This window comes from Mustela erminea, chromosome 12, assembly GCF_009829155.1.
Source record: "Mustela erminea isolate mMusErm1 chromosome 12, mMusErm1.Pri, whole genome shotgun sequence".
NCBI classification, from domain to species: domain Eukaryota; kingdom Metazoa; phylum Chordata; class Mammalia; order Carnivora; family Mustelidae; genus Mustela; species Mustela erminea.
The window spans coordinates 12,836,744-12,860,484 of record NC_045625.1 but is presented as its reverse complement, the minus strand read 5'-3'; the positions used below and the strand labels follow the sequence as shown (position 1 = coordinate 12,860,484).

Genomic DNA, 23,741 nt, shown 5'->3' with positions numbered 1-23,741 from the left:
GAGCCCTGCCGAGATGCCCTGTGGGCTGGCAAGACCCTGAGGATGGGGGCTGGTTGTGTCTTTTGTCCCCTCACACCCTCATCTTCAAATGTACCCCCAAGGGCCCAAGGCCCAACTCTCTGTCCCCAACTTGGATGCAGCCTCTGAAATCGTACATTTATCTTTTCCTGCCTCATCTCTTCATTTGTCCCTGCTGAGACACAATCCTTCCTTCGGGGTTTAACCCCAGCTTCTGCAGGCTCTCCTCATCCTTACATACCCCAGGAGCTGGGAGACTCAGTTCTTCTCATGGCATGTAAGGAAGTTAAAATGGCTTTTGTTTGTTGAGTGCTTTCTCAGAGACCAGCAGTGAGCTTAATTTTGTATTTGCCTTATCTCATTTAATGCTCATAGCAACCTTGTGAGATGGATACTGGTGTTATCCTAATTTTAAGGAGGAGGAAGCTGAATCCCAGAGAGTGGGAGCCATATCCAGCATCACACATCTCAGAAATGCTGGAGTCCAGTTCTGCAAGACCCCAGATCCTGAGCTGATAAATGCACCACCTCACTATTCTGTGGGCAGGCGGATCTTTCTGTGATCAGGCCTTGGCTTTGATAAGGCCTCCTCCTCCTATCTGATTTGCGCAGTCAATGACTCCATCAAGTGTTCTTGGCCATCATCTCTCCAAATTCTGGCCATAATTGGGAAAGAGTCAGGGAAATGATTCCGTTGGCATCTGTGGGAGGTCAGTCTTCTCGGCTGGCTTGTCTGCCTGCCTGAGACCACTCAGGTGACCCCTTAGGTCTGGTTTTACTCCCACCTCCGCCCATATATCCCACCATCATTTGCGTTCTGTCAACCATGTGCTTTCCCTGGGAAGGTCACAGTTCAAACAGCCTCAGCCCTTGTCTCTTCACCAAGTCTCTTTGTGCTAAGGGTTCAGTGTCCCCTGGAATGAGGTCCCTGAAGACAGGCAGACAGCTTGAGGCCCACTCCCCAGGGCTATCTAGGTCCCTGAGGGAGGCCAGAAGGTCCCCATTAATCTGCCAGAATGTCAGCCTCTTAGCCTTTGTGTTCCTGGCTTGTCCTTATCACCTTCAATAACAAGGAAGATAATGGCTGAATATGTGCCAAGGCTGGGGGCCAAGAGCTTGTCCTGATCATGTCATATCTTATTTTGACCCTTCCGCCCTCCTAAGGTAATAGGGTCCTCATTATCACTTTCCTTTGCCGGCTTGGGAAACCGAGCTTCATGGTGGTAAGTGTGAGGCAAGGTCCGAACTGAGGCCACTAGGCTCTAAAGCCCATTTCCACTGAGAACCAGGCCTGGGAGCCAAGTGGCTCCCTCTTTTCTGTGGTCGACGGACACAGGACACAGGAATGCCCTCCTGAGCTCAGTGGGTCAGGTCTACCACTCAGTCTCCGCCCCGCTGCTGTCTGTGCTTACCAAAACCTGCTGGGATGGGGGGACTAGAGCCTGCTTTGCTCAGCACGGCTGGGCCCCATTGGAGGGGCCTCTTGGACCTCCAGCACGGTGGCAGGGAGCTAACTCTTCCCCTTGACAGCTGGGGAAACTGAGACCCTCAGAGCCAAGGCCACTTGCTCAAGGCAATGTAAAAAAATTGACGAGAGATCCAGATCCGGAATTCTGACTCTTTCATTCTATTTCCACATTGGTATTTTTGTTGCGCAGGAAGGGAAACTGAGGCAGCTGGGCTCCTCCTTGGGTCTTCCTGGGGGAGAGAAGAGGGCGTGAGCTCTGGTGTCACCTGATGCCACCACACTCACATCCCATACGTGTTTTGCTTAGAAATGACCTGAAGCCTTTCGACTGTTTTTAAAAGAAAAGCCACGGCTGTGATACTTCCCCTGCACCTTCCTCTCCAGGCCACTCAGTTTAAATGTCAGGAAAGGGAGAGTATTTCCTGGTCAGGAACATTCGGAGCTTGCCGGGAGGTGAAGTTTTGTTTTGCATTGAGTGGGAACTTGGACAGTCAGTCCCCAGCCCCGACAGCACCCCAGCCCCCTAGCCCCCCCCCCACTACCTCCCTCCACCCCCCCGCAACGCTGTGTTTGACAGTTGCTGGGAAGAGGGATTTGAGACTGAGCAGGGAGCTGCCTCCCCGAGTGGCAGGGTGGTTATCGGGTAGAGGGGCTGGGTGGCTATTTTTAGCCATCCCGATCCAACAGAGGCATCGCAGCGTTTGTTCAATATTTAATTATCCATCCGAAATTGGCCCACGTGGCCTTGAGTTTGGAAGCGGCTCTCTGTGCTGTGATTTCCTCTGACTGCATAAATAAGGAAGCGGGGGAATCTCAATCGCCCTCCAAATAGTGATAATGAAAAAAAAAAAAAATAGAATCCCCGGAGTCTCGGTACTCAGAAAAGACCGGCTCGGTTCCGCAGTCTAGACAGACCCACCTGTACGTTAGCAGGAAGGGCGGCCGAGGACTCCCATCACGCCCTTGGAAAGGCAGCCGTGCTTGGTCTGTGAATCCCAGACTCGGCAGCTGCCTGGGTTGTATTTGGGATGGGCTTTCCTCCCCGTTGCCGGGATCCTGTGTTGACTTTGACAGCTGCTGGGTGCCTGAGAGGTGGTTTGGGGATTTTGCTTTTAGAAGCCTTGTTAGCTTTTATTTCCCTCCTCTGTTCTCCCTGACAGACAGGAGAGCACTTTCGGGATCTGGGCCATGTTCTTTCTTTTTTCTTGGCCCTTAGAGGTGATGAGTTGACATGGCTATGAAATGAAAAAGGCAGAATGCACGAAGGATAGGAAGGAAAATGCGGGGCTGGGAGGCTCTGTGCCCTCCCCCTCAGCCCCTGGCGGATGCCGGCGCAGAGGGAAGAGGAAGGAGAGGGGCCAGAGGAGCTGGGCAGCCAACGATGCGTGCTCCTTGCTGTCCCTCTTGGAGGGGGAAGTTTGTAGAGATTGGAGACCAGTAAATTGGTCAGAGAGAGTCTAAGGAAAAAATGGTTTCCCATCCATTTATACTTCTGTTCTGGGGACTGCGTTTGGCTTAGGAGTGTGGCCAGGGCAGGAGTCCTGACCGCAGCATAAATGCTGTGTGATCTCAGACAAGTGACTAAACGGCTCTGGGCTCAGAAGCACTTCCAGCAAATAGGTGTGACGCAGCATAGAGTATTATTATAGGCCTGGTGAATTGTCATTATCTGTTCATCCGAAGCCTGAGGGGTTAATTACACCTTTATTAGGGCTGATCTAGAAATAAAATGTGATGCCTTTGGGGATTGGAACCATCTAGATGGTTCCTTGGCATCCTTTCCCCCAGAGGCTGCTCCAAGTGTCACTTGTACTTGTTCAGAGCAGCAGAGCTTTAATGAGCCACCTACTGTTTGCACACCCTGTGCCAGGGGCTGCTGTGGAAGATAGAGCCAGTCTCTAACCTCAGGGAGCTGAGCCTGGGGGAAGGTCTCCTGGAATCAGGTTAGCAGATGACATGACTGGAAGGTTGGTCAGGGCCTTGAACGGTGAGCCAAGAGGTTGGCACCCACCCTAGCAAGCCACAGAGAATCGAAGGAAAGGTTTTAAAAATAATGGTAATTATGAAAATGACTTCCGGCATGCCAGGGGCTCTGCTGAGTCCTTTCAGTGTACCCTTTTATTAAATCCCCATTCTCTCTGGTGCCCTGATGTGCTTCATTTTGCAGATGGGAAAACTGAGTCTGTGATGGGTTCAGTACCTGCTCAGCATGACTCAGCTGTGGAGGGGCAGAGATCAGGGTGTTTAACCCTCACGTTTCTTACCAGAGCTGTGATTGGGAATATGCTTTTTAGCAGCCAGAAAGCTAGGTCGGTGTCGTACAGGGAGAGGGTAGGGGGAGAGTGGGTGTCCACGAACAGAGGTGACAGTGTTGGCTGTCCCGAAGGAGGAGGCCGTGGGTCTGAGCTGCGAGAGGGTGAGAAGGACCAGATCAGTTTGGGGGAGTGAGCCAGGAGGTTTCCCGAAGGACTCAGATGTGATGCAGGGTTCAGAGGCCCAGTAAGGAGGTCATTCGTGCTTCCTGGAGAATTCAGTGGGAGGCCAGTTGGTGTGGGGTCTAGGGAAGCAGAGGGCAGGTTGAGAGGAGCTGACAAGCTTGGGGGAGATTGTACAGGGAATGCCATTCCCATCTGAGGAGCACGGCTGGACAGACTGTCCACATTTGTTCCCTGACCGACAGCAAAATAAGAAAAGTAAGCCAGTGCACTGAGTTGCCCATGACGTCCATTTCGATGTAATCCACCCTTCGTAACGTTTCTTTAGTCTGAGATGGTGGTTTTTGGACTCTTCTGGTGATTAGAACATTCCTTTTATGAGATGCAAGGGGTGGTAATTGTTTTAACACTGTATTTGGCAAGACAAGAGGTCAGAGGTCCTATTCACTGTGCCTGATTCCATATTATGCTACCGTGTTGTTTTTATGGATGAAAATTGAATGGGTTCCCGAAATTCCAAATTGATGGGAACCTGGCACTCAGGAGAGAGAGGTCCCGCAAGAAGGTGGTGGCATATGGCCTTTGGAAAGATCTAGGTGAGTGGGAGCCCTTGGAGTGGGTTGGGGAGCCAGCAGAGCAAGTAAGAAAATCACCTTTAATCTCAGCACCCAGTGATAAGCTCTGGGAGCATGTAGGGGTTTCTTCCAGGTCTTTTCTTGTTCTTGAATTTTTTTTTTTTCTGTTCTTGAATTTTTTTAAAAAATTCTAAAATGTTTGGAAGTATAGAAAGTGGGAAACAAAATCGCAGACTCCCATATGCACTCACTTCTCAGATGTAACAAATGGTAACATGATCGTATTTGCTTCTCTTTCCTTCTCTTTTCTCTCTCTCTCTCTCTCTTTTTTTCCCCTAGAAATAAAATGATTCAGGTACAGCAGGGGCGAGGAAAGTACAGGCCGCAGGCCAAACCCAGCCTGCCCCGTTTGTATACAATCTGGGCGCAAGGAAGAGCTTTTTTTCCGTGGTGGACACAAAAATCAAAAGAGGAGTGATGTTTTATAATGTGAACATTCTATGAAATTCACGTCTCTGTGTCCCTAAGTAAAGTTAACTGGAACACACAGCCATGCTTATTCATGTATACATTGTCTGTGGCCTTTTTCAGGCTACTTTGAAAGAAGTTGAGTAGTCGAGAGAAGTCTTAAGTATTTGTTCACTGGCCCTTTTAGGGGAAAAGTTTGCTGAATGGCTAAAGGGACCTGTCCTGTCCCCAGGGAGAGCCAGCCTCCTGAAGGCTGAGTGTGTCCTGCCCACCTGTGTTTTTATGCTTTTCCTACATATGCACAGGCTTCAAAATGCATAATATGGCATTGTTTCAGACAAGGGATGGATGTGGAGAAACTGCACACGTGCCTGCACTGTGGGACTGCCCCCCCCCCCCCCCCCCGGCCCCGCGCGCACTCCAGCAGCACAGTAAAAATGGCCGTCCTCTGTGGGCCCTGGGGTGGGCCCTGCAGCCACGGAGCAAAGGGCCGCAGGGGGAAATGCGGGAATAGAAACACCCAAGTTCCTAGAAATCCTCAGAGAGCAAAGGAGCGAAGAGACTTCGGGACAAGAGGGGACTTCAGGCCAGTTCATGAGTCCTTAGAGTGAGCAAGAAATCCAGAGTTTGGGGCACCTGGGTGGCTCAGTGGGTTAAAGCCTCTGCCTTCGGCTCAGGTTATGATCCCAGCGTCCTGGGATCGAGCCCCACATTGCGCTCTCTGCTCGGCAGGGAGCCTGCTTCCTCCTCTCTGCCTGCCTCTCTGCCTACCTGTGATCTCTGTCAAATTAATAAATAAATAATCTTAAAAAGAAAAAAAAAAGAAATCCAGAGTTTTCTGGAAGCCTGGGAATTCCTTGAAAGTGAGGTGCACGGGGTGAGAGATAGGAAGCGTAAATTATCAAGGCATTTGTGGAGGGGCTGGAGGAGAGGGGCCTCAAGAAGAGCCGGTGACAGTGTCTACAGATGCTGGCAGGTTTGGAGGGCTTCCCTTGGATGGCTGCTGAGGCCAGCTGGGGGCCAGGGGACAGAACCCCGGACTCTGCTTTCTGAGAGGCCCCTCCTGGGATCTAAGTGAGGGGAGCGCATGTCCTTGGCTCTTCCTTCCAGCTCCTGAGTGCCGGCAGCCTGACCCCTCCATGGCCCCTCTGGAGAGTGTCTGTGCCCCCCCCCCCCCCGCCACCAAATGCTCTGGGTGGGTGGTGATGGGTGCCCTGGCGGTGCCCCTCTCCCAGCAGACCCGCTCCCAGGAACAGTGGGTACCCTCCCCTGATTCTGAACCACGTCCTGAACTTAATGACCACTTGAACTCTGATCCCAATTCTATTTGACAGACAATGGGTTATCACAGTTCTAGGTCTCAGGACTCCCTCCCTTCCCCACACCCAGCATCATGGGAACAAAATGTGATACTAAGCGAGGCCTCCCTCATCTCTTTGTGCCTTGTTGCTGGGGCTGTGAGGGGACCTGGAAATAGAGAGAGAGGCCAAGGGCAGGGAGGAAACTCAGCTTCCTGGTTGACTTGGACCCGTTGTCTTCTCCCTGCTCTGTGTGTGGAGGTTCCCACCGTGGGGCAACCCTTAGGTTCACAGATGACGGGGCCCGAATCCTGCCTTCTGCTTTCCTAGGCGTGTAGTCAGGGTTCTGAACCTGTTTCTTCCTGTTAGAATTGTTTCCTACTTTGGGAAACAGCCTTAGGATAAAAATACAGATATATGGCACGGTCACCATCCCCAGATCTGTTTCTCTACATTTCCTGATGGTCCATTTTTTTATTACATACAGATATCCAGTTCTAGTGCTATTTGTTGAAATAACTATCTTTTGCACCATCAATTTACTTTTGCACTTTTTTTCCCCCAAATCAATTGACCATCTATGTGGGGTACTGTTTCTGCATGCTCTTCTGTTCATTGATCTATGTCCTAATGCTAGTACTATGCTGTCTTGATTACTTTAGCTCTATTTCAAGACTATAAACTTTGCCTTGAAACCAGGTAATGTAAGTCTCCCAACCTGTTTCTTCCTACTCGAGATCGTCTGGTTCTTTGGCGTCTTTTGCCTAGCCACCTAAATTTAAAATGGAGCTTGTCATTGTCTTCAGAAAGCCTGCTAGGATTTTGTTTGGGATCGCATTGGAGATGGGTTTGGGAGAAATCCATCTTAACAACACTGAGTCTTCCCAATCCTTGAACATGGTATATCTCTTCTTCATTTATTTAGATTTCTTTCTTTTCTTTCTTTCTTTTTTTTATAAAGTCTCTCAGTGACATATTTTTAGCTATTAGTCTTGTACCTCCTTTATTAAAAGTAGTTTTGATGCTCTTTGTTAATTACCATGCAGGGTGGGACTATTACCCTACTTGCAAGCTAAGAGCCTAGCCTGGTAGTTTCATGGGTGCCGGCAGAAGATAGGAGACCCCAGGGTAAGAGACAAAGGATTATGCACACATGAAGCTGGAGCTTCATGTCTACATTGGTCCCCTTTCCCCTCAAGTTCCTAGGGTAGTCACAGATGGTCTGTTCTAGAACATAAAATGATCACTCCCTTGTGTTTCCAAATTACAGCTTCATGTCCCTGACAGGATCTGATATATAATCTAGGGGGTCAGCTGTTCTGTAGGCTAAAAATTACACAAAGAACTGGAATTCAGTTTGCTTTAGCATTCAACCGTTAAGTTAGAAGCTGGGAGATCATTTAGAATTTGAATTCCCAAGTTGTCAAGTACCGAAAGGTAAAGGGAGTTTTCAAGTTATATGTAAAAATCAATAGATACACACTTAAAGCTTTATGCCCCTTTTAATTTGCTGAGGGAAAAAAAAATGAAGGCTGTTATGTCATATAGCCCAGTACTAATTTAATAATACGGTTCTTATATGTGTAGAACCTTAAATCCTGAGGTCAAATTTTTGGGAAAAAAGAAATAGCTTGTATTTTCTGAATGAAATAAAAAAATAGGATGAATCTAATAATACATCAGAATATTTAGGTTTGGATAATCACGGGTCTCTCTGAAGTGCTATCATTAGAACTTATATACCCTAGAGAAGTATGATTGATGTAAATAGTATCTGTACTGAGGATAAATACACAGAGTGCTGAGTACGAAAAGATGAAATGTTCTCCAGGCACAGATGTGAAAACATCTCTAAGTTATATTGCAAAATAACCAGCAAATGTATCCTATGTGCTTGTGGTTTTCAGGTCTGTGGCTATCACGTGTGTCCTCTGATACCAGGTGCATTGTGGAGAGAGAAAGAGGCTTATGTTATACATGGTGATGAACACTGTCTTTCTAGAAGGAAGCTCGACTCCTTTTTTAAAGCAGCTGTAAGCGAGAGATGGGAGACCTTGCGCGTCCCCTGTCTGCATCGGCTGACGGTTGGACGGCGCTGTCCCTCTATCTTTACTTTAATGTAATTAGAGTCCGTTGTGCTTTTATCAGGGGCTGTATAGGTTTCCTGTTGCTACTGTAACAAATGACCATAAATTCCTTGTCTTAACACAACACAGATTTATTATTTTACAGTTCTGGAGGTCAAGAGTCTGAAACCTGTGTCCCTGGGCTAGAATCAAGGTGTCAGCAGGACACTATTCCTCGTGGAGGCTCCAGGGGAGGCTCAGTCTCCTGGACTTTCCTGGCTTCTAGAAGTCTTTGACCCATGGCCCCCGGCCCCCTTGCTCCCTTCACCACAGCACCAGCTCTGCCTTCTCCAACCCTCCTGTCTCCTTCTTGGGATTATGTTGGGTCCACGAGGTCATCCAATGTAAACTTCCCATCTCAGGGCTCTTGATTTCATCTTGTCTGCAAAGTCCCTTTCACCACACAGATGACCTCTTCAGAGGTTCGAGGGATTGAGACCTGGTCTCTTTGGGGCCCATTATTCTGCCTACCGCCGGTGGGTAAGGTTCAGTCACTTCTAAGGAACACCTGTCCCCCTTCTCCCAAAGACAGATGACCAAGAACTGAACTGGAAAAAGTACCCAGTGGGAGGCAGGAGACCTACCAACTTATCAGTGCAATATTTTGGCAAACTCACTCTTTATTTAGCTCACGGTTATGAGCAGATAATAAGAGTACGGATGTGCTTCATTAACACACACAAAGATAGACACAGAGCCATCATAGTTGGACTGCTGCGTCTGGAAAGTTCTAACAGTGTGAAGATTCCATGGCCCGTTGCCATGGTGATTTTACCTTTGGCTCATCCTGCTGTTTACCTGGCTACTCCCGTGGTGGGGGTAGGCAGGGGGGATGGCGGGAACCAGTCTTTTGGCCCTCCAGGATGGGGGGCTATGTTCCCTCACCCACTGATTTGTTACTAGGTCCACTTTTTGAACTTTTCCTGATTCACTCTCTGTAGCCATCTGGTAATTTGGGCTGCCGTTTCTGATTTATTGGTTTCATTTTCTGACTTTTTTTTTTTTTTCCTCCTCCTCTCCTATGTGTTCAGGGGGCACAATCATGCTGAATTCTCATACCACCTATTTATATTGTAATTTTTCTGTTAGTTTTTGGTTGTCTCAATTATTCTTCATTCAGTAAACAGTGCGGTCATCTCTGTCCGCCCCTAGCCCATCCCTTTCTTCAACGAGAACGTCTGATGATAAATGTTTCGAGAACTATTGATGATTTTTTTTCTATATGAGCTTGTGCACACACACACACACACACACACAGAAGGTAAAACAGTGTATCGGTTTAATCACATAGACAACAAATGTACTTCAGCCTAAGGCGTCTAGGGTAAGCCTGTGTGGTGAGGGTTATATTTCTGGGCCTCTTAGCTCTAGATTGCTAACTCCTCTATTAGGTAACACGGGATACCAATCCATTTCTGCAGTTAGTTTCTTGGGATGGAAAATCTCAATTATTTACACACAGGTATGATTCCATGTATTTCAAATAGGCTGTTTATTACCTTTCCATTTTGAAATCATCACGGATACATAAGCAGTTGCAAAAAGAGTACAGGGAGGTCTCCCTGCACCCTTCACCTGGCTCCCCTGATAGTTACGTCGCAATGTGACTATATTGTGATCCCCTCCAGCATCGATGCCCTCCAGCCATAAACCCACGGGGGAGCACGCCTCTAGTTAGACAGGGTGAATTTATTTTTTATTATGCCAGCGAGGGAGAACATACACCACCGGGAACCACAGGACATCTCAGTCTTTATGAATATGGTGGAAAAAAATACCTGCTATAGGATTTGGGCTTTGATGGGGGTGCTTTGGGGGGAAGCCTAAGGAAGTGAGGTTCACTCTAGCTGGGCTGCTGTGAGAATGTGGGGTGATTTTATGATGAGGGATCTCCACACATGTCTTTAGGGAGAGGAGGCAAGCACGAAGATAAAGCTGTCATTGTAGGGAAGCAGCAGATGTCATTTTAGCCAACTCAGGAGGGTGTTTGGTATTTTGTGGGAGGCACAGTGACTTGACTTTGGCCACTTGCTTAGGCAAAATTATGACGTGGCCTTGTTTTGTCTCACTTTAACCCGGTAAACTTATCTGAGGCTCGTACCCTAGAAGATTCTGTATGTCCAAAAGGAGAATAAACGTGGCACGTCTGTGAATGCCGGGTTGGATTCTGGGTGCCAGGGGATGCTGTCATCCACTCTTTTCTCTCCTTTTCTGCAACCTGGTACCTGTGTATGTATGATTCCGTGCCTTTTTAAAAAAAAGATTATTTATATATTAGAGAGAGAGAGAGTGACAGCAAGAGAGGGAACACAAGCAGGAGGAGTGGGAGAGGGAGAAGCAGGCTTCCCGCTGAGCAGAGAGCCTGATATGGGGCTTGATCCCAGGACCCTAGGATCATGATTTGAGCTAAAGGCAGATGCTTAGTGACGGAGACACCTAGGTGCCCCAGTTTTGTGCCATTTTATCACATGTGTACATTCACGTAACCACCACCACCATCAAGACACAAAGACTCTATCAATACAAAGAGCTCTCGTGCTGCCCCTTTATAGCCACACCATCTGACATGCCCCACTCTCACCACCATCCCTAACCCCTGGCAACCGCTATTCTGTTTTCCATCTCTAGAACTTTGCCACTTTAAGAACGCCATATCAATGGAATCATACTCCATGTGGCCTTTTGCTACTTGCTCCCCCACCCCAACATAATGCCCTTGAGATCCACCCAAGCTGTGGAAGTCAATCAATAGTGCATTCTTTTTTTTTATTGTTGTGTAGCATTTCATGGTATGTGTGTTTATTTCCTGTTGCTGCCACAACAAATGAAAATTTAGCAGCTTAGGTCTATCTGACTGGCTTAGTCAGAAGAGCATATGACTCTTCATCTCAAGGTCGTGGGTTCAAGCCCCACGTTGAGTGCAGAGCTTCCTTAAAAAGAAAAATAAATAAACTTAAAAAATATTGAACAGCTCATACAACACAGAGCTGCCATCGGACAGTTCTGTAGGTCAGAAGTTTTCCATGGGTCATGGGTCTTGCAGCACTAAAATTGAGATGTTAACAGGTTGAGTTCTTTTCGGAAGGCTCTAGGGAAAAATCCATTTCATTGGCTGAACTCTGTTCCCTGTGGTTGTAGAACGGAGGCCCCCTTTTCTTGCTGGCTGTTAGCGGAAGCATGTTCCCAGTTTCAAGATAGTAGTCACCCACATTTCTCCGTTTGCGATCTCTTCTTCAGTCGTTCCTTCCATGCTTAGAATGTCTCCTGCCTCTTCCATTGTTGCGCCCTTCTGCTTCCTCTTCCTCATTTAAGACTATTTCCCCTGGATAATGCGGGATAAACACCCACTTCCTTACCCTTGATCCTGTCTGCAGAGTCCCCATGTAAGGTAACATATCCACAGGCTCTGGGCATTAGGAAAAATTGTGGACTTCTTTGGGGGGGCTATTTTCCGCCTCATACACGGTGGATGGACCACAGTTTCACCGTTCACCTATTGAAGGACAATTTTGACTGTTTCTGGTTTTTGGCTATTAAGCATGTTGTGAACATTGGCACAAAAATGTGTAAAAGTGGATTATGCTCCATTTCCTTGGACGGCATACTTTTTTTCACTCAATGCCATGTTTCTGGGTGTGCTTCATGTGGATCTTACAGAACCAGGTCCTTCGTAGTGTCACTGTGTGCCACGTGAACCGAACCCCCTTAATCATACCTTCTTCCTTGCTCTGTCGTATCCCACCAAATGACTGCCCTGGGGTGAGATCATCCATTCCCGTACTGGTGGACACTTAGATTGCTCCCAACATTTTGCTGCTACAAACAGTGTGGCAGGAGACATCTGGGGGCGGATCTCCTTGTGCGAGGATGAAGCAGTTCTAGATTGGACGTGGAGGAGGGAGTTCTGGTCCTAGAGCGTGTGCGTGTGTCAGTTTCCACTAGCTCTTGTCTAACTGTTCTTCAGACCCGTTCCACTCCACCAGCAGGGATGAAAGAGTGCCGTACGTCCCTGTCAGCATTTGGGGTCACTGTTCTTTTTTATTTTTGCATGTCTGAATGGTGTGAAATGGTATCTGGTAGTTTTAATTTGCATTTTCCTGGTCACCGTTGAGGTCCAGCACACACATATCCCCCTGTCTCCTGTCTCCTTTTTCTGTACTCGTGCTGACTTCTTTTCTCCTGACACCAATATTAGAGGTTGCTGCCTCTCCCTGTTTTTAAGCATTAAGATCTGGGCAGTGCAACCCGACAACTGAAATTTGGTGTCTTGTCTGAAATTACAGGATGTTCCTCGGGCCTTCGTGTTTCCATGGGAACAAGTAACAGTCATCCTTCATGATTAGGTGGTATCCATGGCAACCAAGCCAGCAGCATTTGAATGAAACCGATTTTATTTTATTTATTTTTTGCAAACACATCAAGGTTAAAATGCATTTCTCTGGCTGTGGCTTCCAGGAATGGGAAGACAGCCTGGCTTTCCTGGTAAAATGGAGATTCTCTTGACCTCATGGTGGAAAGGGGGTCGAGGATCTGCTTGTCCTGTGGCCTGGTTTTGCAGGTTGGGAGCCCTGAGGTCATGTGGAGGTCACAGTGGGAGTCAGAGCTGAGGGAAGACTCCTGGACCAGTGCTCCAAGGTCTAGGGATGCCAGCTTCATGCTGCACAGTGTTAGGTCACTTACCCTGTCGGGGATTCTGTACCAGCTGTGTTGCTTAGACCTTTGGGGAGCACAGGACCTGAGCCTCCCAGTGTCTGCTTCCCCAGATTAAAAAGAAAGTCTGCTAAATCAAAAGTCAGAGGCATCTATGTTTTTGTCAAGGGTCAGGCTCATTGTAGGCAGAATTAGGATGGGGGCAGACGGTCAACTTTCTATATTCTTTGCCAGTGTAAAATAAAGAGGGTTTGTTTTTTTGTCTTTGCTCTTGTTTTGGTGGCTGAGAATGGAGATTGTCACTGCTCTAACCTTCCCTGACTCATTGGATTGCTGATAAATCAGGAGCTCAGAGACGGAAAGGGGCCAGCCTGGAGTCACACAGCAAAGGCCAGGTTGAATCCTGTCTCCTAGTGACAGCCTTGCGCTCCTCCCCCTGCCCCCGGCTCCTGGCAATGTCAGCCTTCTGGGGGGTCTCAGTGTGGGTTTAGGGGGACAGTTTAAGGAGCTTCAGCACGTACTCTCACTTCCTACCAGGAGGAACTTTAGAGGAAGTCATTTTTGCCCCTGCAAGCTCAGTCTCTCTATCTGGAAAATGGAACTGACCGTAGCTGTCCAAGTTGTTATGTGGGGACTATATGAATGGGTCCAGAACTTGCCTTCTTAGTGGGGAGTGATACTGTCCAAAGTGGGGGGAAAAATTGGTTCTTGGAAGGGAGGGGGCAAAAAAGTTCTCACTCTTTTTCTGTACGAAGCCCAGTATACGTACGATACAGAAAGATAGCTACTGGATATGTGGTGTTAAAGTTTTATGCGGGGGAGAACTAGGGAAAAAAATGTCTAAAAAGACCCCCCAGGAGAAATGGTCATGAAGAGAAGGTAGAGAGATGCTGGCTCCGAACTCAGTGGTCCACGAGGTTTTTAACTTGGGGTTTCGAGCCTGGGGCAGGCTCGGGAAAGCCATTTGGGGTGAGGGATCGAGAGAGAGCCCGGCTCGGGCTGGCCCAGACCCTGCCCCTGAGGACCGGGTGTACGACATGGCTGCTTTCCTGGCCTGGCCTCCCCATCCCTCTACAAGCGGGGGCCGGGGCTTGGGCAGTTGGGATCCCGCCTGGAGCATCAGTCAGGGTCCAGCGAGAAGCACATGGCACTTACGCTAGGATGACTGGAAGTGTGAACGGGAATGGGGACTCACGGAGAGGAGGGCGGGACCCCAGAGCTCATGATAACTGGGGGTGATCTACTGAGGCTTAGGGAGGGGAGGCAAGCAAGAGCTCAGGAGACAGGCTCATCTTGATAGTAGCTGGGGCCATCAGTGGAGGGAGGCAGCCAGCCAGCCTGGGCCACTGTCCCTCCCCTGATCTCCCCGCCAGGGCCTCCCTCCCCCTGGCCTAACCCCATAGGAGTTGGGGGACCCAGAAGCTCGGTTGGTGGGTCCCCTGGAGCAGAAGGCAGGGTGGAGAAAAGTGGAGAATGGGGCTGGGCCCAGTGGAAGCTACCTGGAAAGGTACGAAAGTCCCCTTCAGTGTCCTCTGGAGGGCCGGGAGGCTTGCGAGGTCAGGCCACTCTGCAGGAGGGAGAGCTGACTCCTGTCCTATCCTGTCCTGTCCTGTCCTGCAGCCCTCAGCTGCATTTCTACCTTCTGACAGGGAGTGGGCATGGCCAAGGCTTCTGAAATGAAGTTTAAGGTTATTTTGGGAGCACCTGAGAGAGTCTTTGCTCTAGACCTATTGGGTTAGGGGCTAAGGGACCAAGTTCCTTGCCTCTGCGCTCAGCTTTCTCATCTGTAAAATGGGTGGTTGGCTCAAGCAAGCCCTGAGAACCTCCTGGCCCGGGAGGCAAGAGGTGGTATTCTGTCCAGGTTGTCGGGGACATCACTCTCAGAAGGGAGGCAGCCTTTTTGGCTCCTTGAGCCCTACAGGGGACTCTGTGCATGTCTTGCTTGGAGCCACGACGGCCCATGTGCCCAGGAAGAGGCCATGGAGCTGTAACTGTGTGTGTGTGTGTTGGGAAGGGATGGATGTTCCCGAGGGGCTTCTGGAGGCTGACGACAGTGCCTCACGTGTGGGTAGGACACAGCAGTTAAGGTGGACACGCAGGTGCAGGCGATGGGGGGGGAGGTGCTGTGGGGGGAGGTGAAGGTAGACTGGGGAGCACAGGAGATTTCCTAGGGAAACCTCCAGAAAGAGTGGGCGTCTCCTAGAGTGTGACTGGCTGGGACCGTGGAGGAGGGAGGAAGGTTCTCAGCAGGAAGCACCACGAGGGAGACACCGAGGCCCTCAGAGATTGTAGTCACTGGGCTGAGGAGGAACCGAGTGGAGGAAGCTTTCCTGGAGGAGGTGACTCCAGGCTGCCTGGTGCACATCTGGACCTGGTATCGACCCTTCCTTGCCTTAGGTCTGCCTTAGGTCAGCAGTGCTCAGACCCATCCCTGTGGGTGGCCCACCTCCCCCAGGCCCAGGGTGGCATTGCCTGCTGGGCCATCGGCCAGGGCTTGGTACTGGCGCCCTTCCTTGGGGGGTGATGGGCTCTGGCCTTCCACATGTCTGAAGACCCCTGCCCAATCTGACTGTAACGAGGGAATGGACTGGAAGGTGTAGACGTTGTCCCCAATAGCCCCTTCTCCCTTCTGGGAAAGCCTGCTGCTCACTGTCATCTGTCCTGTGTATGTGCACACGTCCACCTGTCCTCACGTGGACGTGTCCCAGGGGATGAGTCTGTGTGGGTACGTACACGCATTGTTGTGGCCGTGCGCGTGTGTGGAGTGAGAGTGCACCCGATGGCGCCTGTGTGCGTGCAAACCAGGGAAATCTCTGCCCTGTCCTTATTCTTCCTTGCGAACCAACAGACTTTCCCTGAGCACCCCCACGTGCCAGGCTCCACACAGGGCACTGGGGACATGGAGGTGCAGGCATGGGCGTGGGCCTTAGGAGTCCCACGGTCAAGCAGAGGGGGGATACACACACAGACATGCAGACCCATGCACTGGGTGCAAGATGAGAACATAGATTGGCTTGGCCTGGCTGTTGCTGTAGGACCCAGAAGGGGGCCCACAGTGAGGTGCGCAAGGGTCTCCAAGGGTCTCTCTCTGGGGCCTGCAGGGTGGGATGAGCCGGAGTCCTCTGTGGGGAGGAGTCTTGGGAAAGGGGCACCTGGAGCTGAGCATGGCGAGCCTGGTGTGGGGAACAGCCAGCCAGGAAAGCGGATGCCTTGCACTGACCTGGGAGATTTTGAACAGACATGCTCAGGTCATGGCCCTAAGTTTTAAATGAGCCATCACCATTTAAAAATCAGAATCTTTTATATTTAAAAAACCTCAGATTTCCAGCTTCTCTTGAATCATGGGAAGCTGTGGCTGCCCTGGGCCCCCTGTGGCTGCACTAAACAACCCGGAGGCTGCTACCCTTGATCCTGGAAACGCCAGCCCTGCACTGCCATCAAGTGTAAGGCCTCTGGAAAAGAAGGTCCGAATTGGAAGCCAGAGATCACGGATTCTTGTGTTTGTAGGGACTACTTGTATACCTCTAGTAACAGGCAGCTCCTTACGTCACAAGATATATGATTTGAAGTGCAGGTTTTAGGAGACCTTTAAAAAAAAAATGGGGTAGGATGCCTGGGTGGTTCAGTTGGTTGGGCATCCGCCTTCAGCTTGGATCGTGATCTCAGGGTCCTGGGATTGAGCCCCACGTCTGGCTCTTTGCTCAGCGGGGAGTCTGCTTCTCCCTCTTTCTCTTCCTCTGTGCTCTCCCCTGCCCTCTCAAATAAATAAATAAAATCTTTAAAAAGAAAAATTGAGATACATATACATATTACATAAAAATTGCCATTTTCATCATTTTAAGTGTACAATTTAACGGCATTAAGTATATTCAGGTGCTGTATATTACGTGCAGTGAGACCATCAGCACTGTCCGTTTCCCTCTCCTTCCCATCACTCCAAACAGAAACTCTTATCATTAAGCCGTACCCTCCGCGCTCAGTCTCTGGTCACCTCTAGTCTGCTTTCCATCTCTAGGAGTTTGCTTAAGAGGTGTTTTGTGTAAGTGGACTCCTACAATATTTGTGTCTGGCTTTTGTCACTCCGCTTATTATCAAGGTTTGTCCATATTGCGGCGTGTATCAGAACTTCTGTTCCTTTTTATGTGGGAGCCACATTCCGTGGTATGGACCTCCCACACCCCATGCATCCGTTCACCTGTGGATGCGTGGTTGGCTTGCTTCTGCCTTTGGCTGTTAGGAATAACACTGTTCTGCACATTTGCATACAAGTCTGCGTATGTGTCTGTGTCCCTGTTTTCAAGGCTTTGGGTATATATCTGGGAGCGGAATTCCTGGGTCATGCAGTCATTCTGTCTTTCACTTTCTGGGGGAGCCGCCAAACTACTTTCCACAGTGACTATACCATTTTATGGGGACCACTTGTCTGCTGCCCTGGCCAGGTTGGGGAATGACAGGAGGGCCTGACTGAGTGGCCTTGTATGTCCGTCCTCACCCCCTCTCTCCCTCTGTTGACAGAGTCACCCCAGGAAAGGCCAGGCTCCCGGCGCAGTCTGCCCGGCAGCCTGTCAGAGAAGAGCCCCAGCATGGAGCCCTCGGCCGCTACGCCGTTCCGGGTCACGGTAACTATCTCTGCGTCACCACCGCCACCTGGCCTGGGGTGCTGCTCTGCGACCCCGCGGGCCCCCTTCCTGGAGCCTCACGGACCGGGAGAGCATCCAGCCTCCCTCGTTCTAGGTATCCGATCGCTCAGCTGCTCCCACTCTCGGTGGCTCAGCCTGCGGGCCACGTGGGGGTCCCATCCTGTGAGGGAGGGGGCAGACACAGAGGACAGACAGCCCTGCAGCTGTGGGGCCCGGAGCAAGCTGGCGGGGGGAGAGAGAGAGAGTCGTTCGAGGCCAGATAAACCCAGCCTCCCCTGTGCATGCGCGCACCACGCTTTCTCAACTCTTAGGACGGTTTTCATTTTTACATGGGAATATCTCTCTCATGTTACATACAGCCCACGGTGTGTCACAATTTCATTGCTGTGTTTTTTTCTTTCTTGGAGAGACATAAAAGAATGCTGTATCTTAAAACTGATGATGTCTTGGAATTGACAAAACACAACATACATACTTCAGCTGTTGATTCTCATAGGCCCACGGCACACACCTTTTTCTTACAAACCTGAACAACTTTGCGGAGATAGAACGCGGTGACCCTTGATGCCTGACTCTCTGTGTCCTTGCCCAGCACTTATGGTTTCACACGCCTTTTCTTCTCCGTTCAGCATGTTACCATGTGCTCCTCTGTCCGGAGCTCCGTCAGCCCCTGGAGGAGGAGTAGAGTTGGGAGAGTAGAAGCCACCACGGCTTCTCTTCTCCTGGGGGCTCATGGCCTGTAGCGGAGCTGGATGTTTGATCGTGAGCTCATCCGTCCATTCATTCAGCAGTTTTGTGGCCTGCCAGCTATGTGCCAGACCCCTTTTTTAAGAATGATTTTATTTATTTATTTATTTATTTATTTGTCAGAGACAGAGAGAGAGAGCGCACAAGCAGGCAGAGAGGCAGGCAGAGGCAGAGAGAGAAGCAGGCTCCCCACCAAGCAAAGAGCCTGATGCGGGACTTGATCCCAGGATCCTGGGATCGTGACCTGGGCTGAAGGCAGCAGCTTAACCCACTGAGCCACCCAGGCGTCCTGCTAGGCCCCATTCTTGGGAGTGGGGCGCAGTGGGAGGAGCTGGCCACAAGAGCACCAGGTAGACAAAGTTCCTGAACTTATGGGCTTACATTCTGATGTTCAGGTTATGTACTGTGATGAAAAGCATGCTGCTGTGATAGAGGAAAACAGGAGGGCTTCCTGGAGGTGGTGTGATCGAGAGGTGGTATTTGTGCTGAAGCCCAGTGGATAAGGAGCCAGTCCTACAGGGAGCAGGGGGAAGAGGGTTTTGGGTGGAGGGAACAGAGAGGGCACAGGCCCGGCTATCATGGTGTGTGATATCAGGGTTCCAGGTGAGTTAAGAATGACTAGCTATTCCCTGTGCATTGGGAAGGGTGTCCCCCAGAGGCTGACTTATTTTTTTTAAGATTTTATTTATTTATTTATTTATTTGACTTATTTATTAGAGAGAGAGCATGGGGGGGGAGGGTCAAAGGGAGAAGCAGGCTCTCTGATAAGCAGGGAGCCCAATGCGGGATTTGATCCCTGGACTCCAGGATTATTACTTGAGCTGAAGGCAGTCGCTTAACCAACTGAGCCACCCAGGCACCCCAGAGGCTGACTTTTGAGCTGCGACTTGAAGGGTCAGTGGAATCTGGATAGTCAGGGACAGTGAGAGAGGGAGTTCCAGGTAGGGGGAACAGCAGTTGCAAAGGCACAGAGGCACGCGAGAAATGGATGCGTTTGTGGACCGGCGAAATGTTTAGTGGGACTGGAGTTGAGGGGGGTAGAGGACAGGGTAGGGGGTGAAGCTGGGAAGCTGGGCGGAGTCTGGCTTAGGTGGAGCATCAAGTGCCAGGCTAAGGGATGGGTGTGTCCCCAGGGCAACTGATTGTCCCACCTGTCTGTGTGCCATAGAAATGCTTGCAAAATACGTTTTTAGGCCCCTTCAAGATCTCAGAGCAGGGGGCCCGGGGCAGAACCTGGATATCTGCATTTTCACAAGCATCCCCAGGTGGTGGTTGAGAACTTCAGGCTCTGAATCAACCTTGGGCCACAAGGAGGCAAGGGAAGCCCCGGCCGAGAGAGTGCGTTCAGGGTCCCTCCCCTGGGTGTGGCGAGGGGGGGCCCCTGGGAGAGGGTCTCCAGCTTGCAGGGAGGGCCAGGACGCTGACACCTGGGTGACCTGGGTCAACCGCAGCTGAGGCCGGGTCCTGCCTTCCCCAGGCCCTTGGGGGCTACAGCCACTGGGGCCGAGCCTTCAGGGGCCTGAGGGAACACTGACTAATAATAACATGGCCACCTGCCCTGTGCTTCCGGTCTCACATTTGTGATCTCTTTCAATCCTCGAGACAGCCCTGAAGCTGACACTTTGATCACCCCATTTCACAGTCAAGAAAATTGAGGCTCAGGGAGGGGAAGTCACTCAGCCAAGCCCCAAATGCTAATAAATGGTGGAGCCAAGACTGGGACCCAGCCTGTCTGACGGCAGAGGGCGAGCGTGATGTGGGGAGGAGAGCTGTTTCCCCCGCGCCCTCCCGGAGCCTCTCAGTGTGGCCTTTTTCCTGTGTCCCCTTGTTTGGCTGCTCCGATAGAGGCACCATCCCACCTTGATGTGGCTGTCGCTTGCAGGTCTTTAACTGTTGGGTAGCCTTGTCGTCTTCCCTGCAGTGGCCTCTTCGCTCTGTGTCCTGGTGCGGAGCCCACATGTGGGCAGAGCCAGCCGCAGCCCTCTGAGCCCCCAGGCCCAGGAGTCATCGTCCCACAGCCCCGAGGGGAGGGACCACGAGCAGCTCCATTGCACAGATGAGGGGACTGAGGTTGAGGGACATGAAGTCGTTTGCCCCTTGTCACACCGCTCCGAGGGAAGGAGTCAGGCGTGGGTGCCAGTACTGGTGGACGCTCGCGTATTGTGTCCTTCTCTGTGCACTTTGGTCCTTTTCTGTGTGCGGCAGTTAAGGAAAGAGATGGGAGATTCTTTCCTTTTTTTTTTTTTTTTTTAAGATTTATTTATTTATTAGAGAAAGCATGCATGTGAGCAGTGGGGAGGGACAGAGGGAGAGGGAGACAGAGGGAGAGAGAATTTCAAATAGACTCCACTGAGAGCAGAGCCTGAAACGGGGCTCGATCCCACAACCGTGAGATCATGATCTGAGCCAAAATCAAGAGTCGGACGCTTAACTGACTGAGCCACCAGGCGCCGCAAGGGGTATGAGTTTCTATCCTGGGCTGGTGCTCACGGTTCGGTTCGGAGGTGTTGGTGAGCTCAGAGGTAGGGATCTGTGTTCGAATCCTGGCTCTTCTGTGACCTCATCAGTCACTCAGCCTCTCTGAGCTTTGTGTCCTTATCAGTCAAGTGTGGAATGTCCACCCTTCCTTGGAGGACTGTGGTGGACCTTCGCGAGGCCTGGTGCCTACAGACCCAAGTTTGACCCACAGTAGACACTTAATACAAAAAATCCACCGCTGTCTTTGGAATTGTGTTTGCCTCTTTGGCTTTAGAACAGTACAGATCTAGGGAGAGTCAGGATGGAAAGCGGAGGACAGGGTGTTTGGGGGAGGGTGGGCAGTGTGCCTGGCTTGAGTGTTGGGGACACTTTTGTACCCAGACCCTGTGAAGGGCCCAAAGCCCACCCTCTCCCCCTACCCTGGCTTACACTTTCTCATAGGCGCTCCGACAAGTCACATCTGACTGCTGCTCTGTGCAGCCCCCCGAGGGAGCTTGGGGAACATGGTTTTGCCTGGAGGAGACAGGGGAGACTGCACAGGATATATTTGAATAACTGGTGTCTTCGCTGCCATCTGAAACCCGGATGACAGATGTCACCACCTCTTACAGAAGTGCCCCTTTGCAACCAGTAGTTCAATGAAGAAGCAACATGTTGTGTTGTATATCATCTTGACTTCCTCCATGAAGACTAGAGCCTGGGCGGGCCTAGGCTTGTGCAAGCTCACTGTCCAGCTGGGAGTGGGCCACTAGGACCCCATGGAGCTGGGGGGCTCGTGTGTGCCCTGAGGGCTGTGGAGGACCCCGGATGAGGGCAGGATGGGAAAGGAAACTGGAAGTAGGTGACCAAATGGACCTCCTGCCCATCTTGGGCTGTCAGCTCTCGGGCTCCAAAGAGATGCTGAGGCCAAGATTCAAACCCAGATCTGTTTTCTCTGGACCAGTAGGGAATCCTGGAAAGGAGAGAGGGGCAGAGAGGGCAGGCAGGCGGCAAGCCCGGGGGGCCCCGTATCGGCACAGACTGTCAGGCAGAGTCCAGAGGCTCCGCGTGGGCCCATCTCCCTTTCCGAAGCCCAGGCACCCTTAGCATAGCGGTGTGCTGCCCCTGTCACCGGCCACCCCGTGTTGGGAAGTCATGGTTTGATTTGGGGGGAAAGCCGTGGTGACGGTTCCTGGTCTCTCCACAGGTCCCCTCAGCCCACCACCTTCCCCAGACCCAACTTCCCCTGGTGTAGGCTGGGTCCTTCCCCTCTCCCTCCTCCGCCCCCACCCCCTCCCTTCGACCTTGAGGAGAGCTGGCAAGGCTAGGGTGTGGGAGGTGGCAGAGGCTCTGGGAAACTTGACAGCCAATTGATTCCTCCTCGGGAAGTTGAAAGTGGAGAATCGTGTTTGAAGGTTTAGCTGAAATTAGGTCTCAGGGCTATTTTTTGCAAGATGGAGAAGGAGACGTGTCAGGGAGGGGAAGGCCCAGGGGGTTGGCGGAAGCTGCAGATAAACTCCGTGCCGGGTTGATTGCAGATGCTTCTAGAAGGGGGTCTTCATTCCTTTCAATCGCCCACTTCTACTGGATGCTCCTTCGTGCGCACGCTCGTGGGTCCTGGAGCTGTGATGGAGGTGTAGCTGGGGTGCTGTGGGCACCCAGAACCAGGGGCAGTCGCTGTTGGCTAGGAAGGGCAGGGAAGAATTCCTAGAGGCATCCTAGGGAGGCTCAGAGATGCTGAGCTTTGAGGGATGTGTAGGAGTTTGTCATCAACAAAGGGAGAAGAGTGTATCCCAGCTGGGAGAGACAGAAGCCAATAGGAATAAGCCAATGGCCCCGGGGGATTAGAGTGTTGGGTGAGTTGGAGGCTTGAAGTGGGGAGGGAGGTGCTTGGGGAGGAAAGGGAGTGAGTGAAGGCTCTGAACTTTCCCTGCGGGACATAGGAGCCCCGGAGACGCTGGGTCAGAGTGGAGCCAGCGGATCTCTGGGGTGTCGACTTCAGGATTCCCCAGCCCCTCGCCCCCTTCCCACTCCTGCAGCTTCTCTGCACCTTCCCCACAGGTCAGCTGTCTTCCTGTCACACCCATAGTAACAGGCACGTGGACAGAACCTTGAAGGCCTGGGAGGCACCCCTTCCACCCCACCCTTGAGGGCTGTTTGTTGGAAATGATCATGAAGCCTTCCTTGGACAGAGGAAGGACTGAAGCTCAGAGAGGGGAGGGTCCTTTCCCGAAGCCACACAGCATATCTGGGCCTGGAACTGAGCCCAGGTCTTGCCGTTCCCTCCGTTTAGCGCTCTTTAGCGTTTAGCTTTGCTCTCTCCAGCCCTCTCTCCCCTGCAGTTGAGACCTTCTCCCTGCCTCCATCAGGTTTCCTGGGAGGAGAGGCTGAAGGGAAGGCTCCTGCCCACGTACCAGCACACTGCCACCTCTGGGGCTGCCTCTCTGGGTCTGTGAGTGCCCCTTCTCTGCGAGGGCGACTCCAGGAGGCCTTGGGTGAGGAGTGGGCTGGAAAGCTGGTCAGGGTCACAGATCAGATGAGCTAACACGGTCATTGCACATGCTTCAAAACAAAGGCCCAGAGAGGGGAGGCTTGCCTGGAATGCCTGTCGGGGCTCACTCGCTCCTCCACTCCTGGCTGCCCTTGGCCCACATCAAACGTGCGTTCACGTGGGACACATCTATGTCTGTGGGCCCCCAGCTGGCGTGGGGAGGTCAGATGTGCAGCCGTGGTTGACTGTGATGGGACCGTGGCACTGGACCCAAATCAGGGTCCCACAGATGGGTGCCCCTGCCTCTCCTCAACAATATCCTGCTCCATGGTGCCCTGTGAGCTGGTCTCCCAGCCCAGCGTCTGGCA

At 51.3% G+C, this 23,741-nt stretch overlaps 1 protein-coding gene across 5 annotated transcripts in view; it reads left to right on the top strand.

Moving 5' to 3' along the window:
* Positions 1-23,741, top strand: part of DAB2IP (DAB2 interacting protein) — a 186,691-nt gene that overhangs the window by 66,152 nt on the left and 96,798 nt on the right. For 4 of the 5 annotated variants that reach the window (XM_032308607.1, XM_032308604.1, XM_032308611.1 and 1 more), the window contains exon 2: positions 17,554-17,657. In XM_032308607.1, coding sequence (XP_032164498.1) covers positions 17,554-17,657 — 104 coding nt within the window. The other variant, XM_032308612.1, reaches the window with a different exon arrangement.